At 44.4% G+C, this 8888-nt stretch overlaps 1 protein-coding gene and 1 long non-coding RNA gene across 2 annotated transcripts in view; one reads left to right on the top strand and one right to left on the bottom strand.

Annotated features, from left to right (window-relative positions):
* Positions 1 to 792: 792 nt before the first annotated feature.
* Positions 793 to 7745, bottom strand: LOC115468435. Its single transcript, XR_003941867.1, has 2 exons — positions 7663 to 7745; positions 793 to 978 (listed from the first exon to the last, which is right to left on the bottom strand). It is a non-coding gene; the product is annotated as an uncharacterized LOC115468435 (long non-coding RNA).
* Positions 7746 to 7771: 26 nt separating this feature from the next.
* ME3 (malic enzyme 3) overlaps positions 7772 to 8888 on the top strand; it is a 202653-nt gene continuing 201536 nt past the window's right edge. Inside the window, exons 1-2 of the mRNA XM_030200152.1 lie at positions 7772 to 7864; positions 8489 to 8725. Coding sequence (XP_030056012.1) covers positions 8516 to 8725 — 210 coding nt within the window. The 5' untranslated portion in view covers positions 7772 to 7864; positions 8489 to 8515. The remainder of the gene's footprint in view (positions 7865 to 8488; positions 8726 to 8888) is intronic.

The following is an 8888-nucleotide window of genomic DNA, read 5'->3' as shown; positions in this document are numbered from 1 at the left end:
CAGAATACGACTGGATGTGTATGCGCGTACTTAAGTCGAACTATATAGATTCCGAGAGTATGTGCAGGTACCTTCTCTGCCCTTAGTGGGCTCATAATCTAAGGTGGGTTTTTTTTGTACCTGGGCAACGGAGGGTTAGGTGACTTGCCCAGGGTCACAAGCAGCTTCAATGGGAATCGAACCCAGTTCCCCTCTCAGCTTAATGCACTAATCATTAGGCTACTCCTCTACGTCTCCACTCCAGTCTAAAGCAGGGATATATTTAAAGTGAAAATGAAAGCAAACCATTAAAAATTAAATTTTCATAAAAATGAAACTGAAGAGCATGTCAGCCACTATTAGGTACTGGCACCAAAACAAACAAACAAAAAAAAACTGATTAAAACGTTGCATTTTAATCTCATACAAAATGAAAGTAAAATGTCTAGTAAACAAACATATAAAACAGCGCTTTTACCTTAAAATCAGCTTCCCAAGCTCAGAGCAGCATGCCAAGTCAAAACGGAAGTGAAATAGCCTCTGTCCCATTTAAAATGGTATTTTCCCACCAAAAATGTCATGATGAGGGCCTTCCCTTTCAAAAATCGTTGCGTCAACAAGTTTTTATGGGCCAGCGGATGTTTCACTTCCCTTTTAACTTGGTATGTTGTTCTCAACTTGGGAAGCTGATTTTAAACACTTTTGTTAATGTTTTAGTTTTACTTTTACTTTGTGTTTCTTGAGCTTAAAACACTCAAAGTCACAATCCATGTCTTGTGTTCCGACTGTTCCAAAGGAATCGGTCCCTTTCTCCTTGTAGTGGAATTTCCCAGTGTTCTGGTAGAGGAGGACTGCGTGAAGCAAAGTCAGCATTGTTTCCTCAATCTGGCGACCTTCTACTGTCAACTCCAGCACTTCTGACTGACAGTTTCATCTTGATATTGCCTACTGTAGGAAATGACTCACACTCAGGGAACCTTTCCTCTTGACAAGCTTGTTCTGAAAATTAGAAAAAGAAACTTTAGTATTAAAACACAACTGAATTCTGTTGCTTTCTATTAGCGAGGATAAAAAATTTGCACCTAGAAACGCAACCAAGATTTTGAAAAGCTCTTATACAGTAACATTCGTGAGAAATCCTTACACTGGCTGCAAAGAACTAAATAACAGCAAATTTAAGAACACAATACGACAGATCTGCCAAGAGAGATTTAAGGCCTGACCATCACCACAAAATGAGAAACAGAGCAAACAGTTAGTGACGATAATTGGTCACAAGAATTGTGGAGATTGCTGTTGGTGTGATTTTATAATAACTGATATTCAATGATAACCCCCTAAGAGAGAAAGACCTATTTACCGGTGCTTGCTAATACTAGATCTGCAGTTTCATTTTTGAATTTTTTTTTAATAGTCTGGGGTGTATATCATCAGGTCCAGGTGATTTACTGCTCTTTAGCCTGTCAATGTGGCTTTATTACATCTTCCAGGTTCACTGAGATTTGTTCAAAATTCTTCCGAATCGTCACCTTTAAATACTATTTCTGGTGTGGGTAGCTTTACTACTACTACTACTTATCATTTCTATAGCGCTACTAGACATATGCAGCACTGTACACTTGAACATGAAGAGACAGTCCCTGCTCGACAGAGCTTACAATCTAATTAGGACAAACAGGACAAACAAGAGATAAGGGAATATTAAAGTGAGGATGATAAAATAAGGGTTCTGAACAAGTGAATAAGGGTTAGGAGTTAAAAGCAGCATCAAAAAGGTGGGCTTTTAGCATAGATTTGAAGACGGCCAGAGATGGAGCTTGACATACTGGCTCAGGAAGTCTATTCCAGGCATATGGTGCAGCAAAATAAAAGGAACGGAGTCTGGAGTTAGCGGTGGAGGAGAAGGGTGCAGATAAGAGAGATTTACCCAGTGAATGGAGTTTCTTTATAAAGACCAAAACAAAGAATTCATCAACCCCAATGCTCAAAAGTAAATGCAGGTGCTAGAGGCCAATATAGCGCCAAACTAGCACCCGCATTTACCCGCACAGAATGTTCAGAGGCCCGGAGCGCGGGAACAAACAAGCGTGACCGGCACCAGCCCACCTCATCTCTCTCCCCCTCCCATGAGACCGACCACCCTAGTGTCTAGTGGCACTGTCCCATCCCACCTGAACCCATCCGATGTAATTAACAGGAGAAGCAGGAGCAATGCCCACTTGCTCCTGCCTCTGGCGCCGCCATCTTTAAAAATGGCAGTACCTTACCCTGCATGGTACATCCTAGGGATGAACCAGGTGGGGCCTGCTGCAATATAAGGAAACTTTCCCTTATATGGCAGGATGCACCATACAGGGCAAGGCACTGCCATTTTTCAAGATGGCGATGCCAGAGGCAGGCAGGAGTGAGTGAGCATCACCCCTGACTCTCCTATCAGGTACTTCAGGTGGGTTTGGGTGAGCTGAGGGAGGGGTCAGGTGCCAATCTTCAAACTGGAACTAAACAGAGAAACAAAATTCCTGGTTCTAACCAGTCCGCATGACCCCAACTCATATCAAAAATTCAGAATTGACCAACAAACGTACCAAATCGAACCACAACTAAAAATACTAGGAATCATTCTTGACAAACACCTATCTCTTGAAAAGCTAATTTCAGCAGTTACAGCAAAGTGTTTCAAAACGCTATGGAAACTGTGAAGAATCAGAGACTACTTTACCAATAAATCATTTCATCTATTTCTACAATCATTAATACTTGCACAACTAGACTCCACCACTCAAAATGCTGCACTGGCTCCCAATCAAAGCCAGATTACGAGCCCCTTTATCTTCTAAATACTGTTCGGCACAGCACCTGACTACATGCTAGACCTGATCGAGCTATCATCAAGAAATGCAAAGTCCAGATGCAAGAAACTACCTATTACGTCACCTAATCAACTGCAGAAACATAATCTACAAAACCACCTACATGGCAGGATTCAGTTATCTGAGATCCAAATAGTGGAACTCAATCCCCAAGACCACACGAAGCATCACAAACTACCTCCAATTCAGAAAAGAACTGAAAACCTACCTTTTCAAGAAATGCACCCAGATGAACCAGACAAATTGTAACTGAAATGCAACACTGTAACCTCACCTGTCAATTGTAAGCCACATTGAACTGAAACTTTGTTTTGGATAATAGTGGGATACAAGAATGAATGAATAAATACATTATACACCAGGGATTTTAATTTTTTTTCACACTGCATGATAGCAAATGCACTGTATTTGCATTCATTTCAGTGCAATTGCGGTCATGGTTTCTGTGCGAGTTAACACCCACGCTGAAACCCTTTCTGCAATGCAATCCTGCAATAAGCACATGGGAAACTTTCTGCAACAGCCTATTAATATGTATTTGGAGAGGGTCTATATGTGTTCTATATGAGCAATTGAGGCCAGATATTGTTAGCATGAAGTTTCTGTGTAAGAATCTGTAGTAATCTGACTTGTTTAGTTTTTCCCAATAGGTGTACTTTTGCTCTAGGGCGTGCTGCATATTTAAGTTATGCTGAAATGGTAGATTTGCTCTAAGTCCTGAGAGAAGTTTTGTAGAGTTTTGCCACAACGGGCCTTATTCTATAAAGGGAAGAGAAAGGGAAATGGGACTTGATATACCACCTTTGAGGTTTTTTGCCACTACATTCAAAGCGGTTTACATATATTCAGGTACTTATTTTGTATCAGGGGTAATGGAGGGTTAAGTGACTTGCCCAGAGTCACAAGGAGCTACAGTGGGAATCAAACCCCGTTCCCCAGGATCAAAGTCCACTGCAGTAACTACTAGGCTACTCCTAAAGGTTAAGCTCCTAAATTTACACTCTTAAAATTTATGCTCCTAAATTACAAGCGTAATCTATTTTGGAACATTATAGAATAAGGCCCAATGTGCCTTGTACTAAGAGAGTTTATGTTGCTGTTACTGAGATTATATTAAAACAAATATTTTTTGTATGACAAGTTTTATGGGGAAATTTCCTAGCTCTGCTCTACACCAATTGTTAAGGGAGGGACCAAGTGGTTCTGTGGATGCTGAATATACTTTGAATTAATACTATACAGAAATAGCATAGGAAGGTGTTGCTCAATGGGGGCTCAAGCAGGGGCAGACTGACAGTGGCCGGGGGGGCCCCCCGGGCAATAAGGGTCATGGGGGCCCCCCAGGGCACTGCCCGCAGCCCCACTGCCACCCCTCTCCTGCACATCACAGCCCACCCCCCCAACTCCACATTTCCTACCCCCTCCCACACACTACAGACCCCTGCAAGTGGGTCCTACCTTAATGGGCCCTGGTGATCTAGTAACTTCTTCAGGGGCAGAAAAGAATCTCACTCTTTCCTATCCACTGTCGCTACTGTGCCCAGGGATGGCGCCACCGTGTTTTAAAAATGGCTGCCGAGACTTACTGAGGTAGTCCTGTGGCGCCAGGCACAGTTGCAGCAGCAAAGAGTGAGATTCTTTCCTGCACCCACAGATGCCACTAGACCACCAGGGCCTTTCAAGCTAGGACCACCGGGAAGGGCTGTGGTGTGCGGCGGCAGGCAACTGGACAGAGCCTCTGGGCCCTCGGGCACTGCCTGGTTGCTCGAATGGTCAGTCCGCCCCTGAGATAAGCAATTTATACATGATCTATTAAATAAAACTGAAAGTCACAACTTAATCCTATCAGCCCACCTCCACTACTCCTACTCTGACATTGACTCTGACACCGACTATACCTCTGACCTTCTCCCAAATCTTAACATACTCATCCTGCAATCTTTTCTTCTCCATCTTTCCATACCATACCCCTCCCAATCTCCTTTCCTTTTGCCTATCCTATCCTTTCCTTCCCATATCCAAATCTTTTATTCTTAAAACCTTATCATTATGTTTATTACAGCTTGTAATATTCTTTTTTCAGAACTTGCATTGTTTTTTTTTACTATGTAAGCCACATTGAGCCTGATATGTGTGGGAAAGCGCAGGGTACAATTGTAATAAATAATAATAAATATTAGAGGCCCCCAAAACTAAAGGGCAATAAGTAGTATGTGAGTTAGCATGCTAACTTAGTGCATGGTCATGGTAGTTACCGTGTGCTAATTCACATGCTAATTTCAAGCCTGTTACGGGGGGGGGGGGGGGGGGGTTAATAGGTGGGTTATGGATAGAGCCTCTAACAGTTAATGCACAGGCTTTAGACTTACTGCTCATTAATTTTTTTCCATTCAAGGTGTGGTACATACAAAACTAGCCGTTCAGCCCGTAAAAACGGGCTAGTATGGGGGGGGGGGGGGTTGAAAGGCCCCCCACCCCGCCGCCGAGTTCGCCGCTGCCGCTCCCCCTCCGAGTCCCCCCCCCCGGAGCCATCGCCACCCACCTTCCACCCAGTCGGGCCCTCGCTCCGCTATTGAAACAGCGAGGGCACGCAGCACACAGCTCTACTGCTGAGCTGCCGTGGCCTTCCTTCTTCTCTGCCTGTGTCCCGCCCTCGTGTGACGTAACGTCGTCAAGGGCGGGACACAGGCAGAGAAGAAGAAGGAAGGCCAACGGCAGCTCAGCAGAGCTGTGTACTGCGTGCCCTCGCTGTTTCAATAGCGGAGCGAGGGCCCGACCGGGTGGAAGGTGGGTGGCGGCGGCGGCGACTCCGGGTGGGGGGAGCATTAGTGACGGCGGTGTCCCTCGCAAATGTGCAGTAGAGACCCTCTCTGTTCCGCCCTCGTCATCACGTATTGACGCGGGGGCGGGGCAGAGAGGGTCTCTACTGCGCATTTGCGAGTGAGTACGACACTCGCCATTTATATATAATGATGTTATCACAGTTTGTAAAAAGGTCCCACAGACTTTTAAATACAGTGGCTAACTAGTACCAGTACAATATGCGCAAAACTTGCTTTTACAATCCTGGATACAAGAGGTGAAATGAAGGCTGGTTCAGTGTGATCTGAAAGCCTGGAGCTGATTTGTAACCCCAGGGGTGGTCTGACAGTGATCTGGGTCCCTAGGTAGAAGGGGTCATTGGGCCCCACCACCGCCCCCACCTTTGTTTCCAGCACCCCCTGCACACTAGAGCCCCCGGGCCTACCTTGAAGAGCCCTAGTGGTCTAGTGGCCTCTTCAGAAGGGGGCAGGAAAGAACCCCACTCTTTCCTGCCCGCCGCTGCCCTACCCAGCACCATCGATTCTTCTTAAAATGGCTGCCGAGACTTTATTTATTTATTTTTTATTTATAGCATTTATATCCTGCTCTTTTCCTCTCGATAGCAGGTTCAGTGCAAGTGTTGGTTTTTCTCTTTCAGAAAGTTGGCAATTTTAGGTGCACCATTCACGTAGCTGATGATCTCCAAGTCCTGCCAGCTAAAGACATCTGCAGCCCACCAAAATCCTAGTCAAAAAAATATAGCAGTCAGCCACAGCTGCCAATGGCGGCACCACGGGCATACTCCATTTTTGCACGTGCCCAGTTCATTTGTGAGAAGTCAGCATGCCTGGGGGGCCAGTTATAGTGGCTCAGAGCACAGCCAGCGACTGCCATGGTTTTCTAAAAATGGGTTGGCGGGCTACAGATGTATTCCCACCAGCTAAGGTATTTAATTTTCAAATTTCATGGTGGGGGGGAGGAGGGAAAAGAAATGCATGCCAATCTACTGACCTATTCAAATATTGTGTTCTGTCACTGAAATTATATATATATATATATATATCACTGACCACTTCTCACTTGCTTTTAACTCCAAACCACTACTCACTTGCCCTGTACCTTTTATTCCCACCTCTTTAATTCCCTTACCTCTTAGTTGTTCTGTCTGTGTGCCTGTATTTAGATTGTGAGCTCTCTGAGCAGGGACTGTGTTTTTTGTATATGGTGTACAGCGCTGCCTATGCCTTGGAGCACTTTATTTATTTATTTATTGCATTTGTATCCCACATTTCCCCACCTCTTTGCAGGCTCAATGTGGCTTACAATACATCACGAATGGTGGAGATCTATAAGAAATAAACGTTTAGTATTATAGAAGGCCCTTGGGTAGCATGATAGTGATAAAGCATGCATTAATATAACAAGTAAATAGTAAAGACAATTCAAGGTATATGTGAAGGAGTTCATATTTGTTGGTCTTTGTGGTATATCTTGTTAAAGAGATGTGATAAGTAGTAGTAATATATATCCATACAATTTTATAAATGCCATTTCCAAATGTAGAGCATGCCTCACACACAAGATTTGAAATTATCTTCAAAGTGGTAAACCGGGGAAAAATTATTATTTATTTTTTTTTTTTCAAAATCGCAACAGTAAATAAAGAGTCAACGGCTGTTATGTGTGGGAACGTACAGTGCACGCGTAAATTAAAGCGTGCATCAACTTGGATGCAATTGCATGCGACCAGGAGACGCTTCCAAGGCTGGGGATGCTCATGACCTGGACACACGCAAGGCTACCTGCCAGCCAGGTGCGGCTCTGCACGGGAGCTCCCTGCTCAGGCATTTGCAACGACACGTCGCCCTTCCTCGGCAGCCAGAAGAGAACGAAACCCCTTCCACCAATGAACGTCTCTAAGCAAGACGCAGACATTTAATAACCAAACCCGCCCCCTTGTCCCCGTCTCCCTCCCTCATTCTCAACACTCCGCTTGACTGTCCATCATTACCTTCAAACTTGTCTTTCAGGTCGCCGAGACAGCCTGACATCAACTGCTGCTACTCATACACCTCGCCTGCCATCAGCCCCGCCGGAAACGGGAAGTGGCGTCAGAGGAGGCGGGACGCAGCAGAGGGTAGGCTCAGGGGCTGGTCGTGGTCGCAGACGAGGTGCTGCTGCAGCTGGTGGCGACCTCAGAGATTCCTTGGAAGGTAGGACTGGGTTGGGAGTGAGGGAGAGATGCTGGACCGTAGACAGGGACGAGGGAGGGAGACACACTGGATGAGAGACAGTGGAAGAGAAGGAGAGCAGAAATGGCAGACTGTAGGGGGAGGGGGTTCCTCCTGGGTCCTTGCAAAGAAAGGAGCTGGGCGAGTGAGGGTAGCCAAATGCTGGGGACTCGATATCTCTTTGTATATTAAGGCTTAGAACCCAATATCTCCGACGATAGTATTGGGTGGTAAGTAGTTGAGATGCTGTTCCCCAGTAATATTTTTTTTTTTTAATTTCAAACTTAACATTGATATAGATTTACACTACATGTCGAGAGTAAACAAATGAATGTAGACAGGAGTTGAAATCATTCTTGCTGTCATTGCAAATATAGAGCACAAAAACTTTTATAATTTGTAAATGACTATGCTTTTCTTGCAGATGCTTAAAGAAAAGGCTAGTAATATTTGAACTAAAATGTTAGGCTTAGTTCCCTTTTAAGAACGAGGGGTAAGCTGCATATTAGTAGTTCCACTTTTGTAGCTCTTGGATTTGTTAGGACTGGTTATAACACATGACTCCTTCTAGAAGAAATTGAGCAATATTCTGTTTATATTTTTCAGGTTGAGCAGAGAATAAATTATTTGAATATGATGCCAATTTGCAAACAAGCTGCTAGCAATATGCTAAGAGTTATAACCAGGAGACCCCAAGGTTCTTTCCTGACCATGCCAAGCAGAGCCAGCTGGGAGCTGCTAAGGATCTGCTATTCGGGTTCTAGCAGTAGTAGTTCACCAGTCAAGGTGCAGGCTATCAAGAAGAGGGGCTACGACATCACCAGAAATCCACATCTAAATAAGGTAAGGAAGCAAGCAAGCCTTTTCTTCGATATTGACTGTAGCTGGATTAGAAATTAGGTCAGCTGATGTCAGTTTTTAATCTATTAAACACTGCTAAAACACCCTGGTGCAGAAAAAAAAAAAAGATAAGTGTTTATGGGTGAAAAAACAACTTTCCCATTTT

Source organism: Microcaecilia unicolor, chromosome 4 (assembly GCF_901765095.1).
Source record: "Microcaecilia unicolor chromosome 4, aMicUni1.1, whole genome shotgun sequence".
NCBI classification, from domain to species: domain Eukaryota; kingdom Metazoa; phylum Chordata; class Amphibia; order Gymnophiona; family Siphonopidae; genus Microcaecilia; species Microcaecilia unicolor.
Note: the sequence above shows the minus strand (reverse complement) of the source record. Positions and strands in the feature narration are given on the sequence as shown.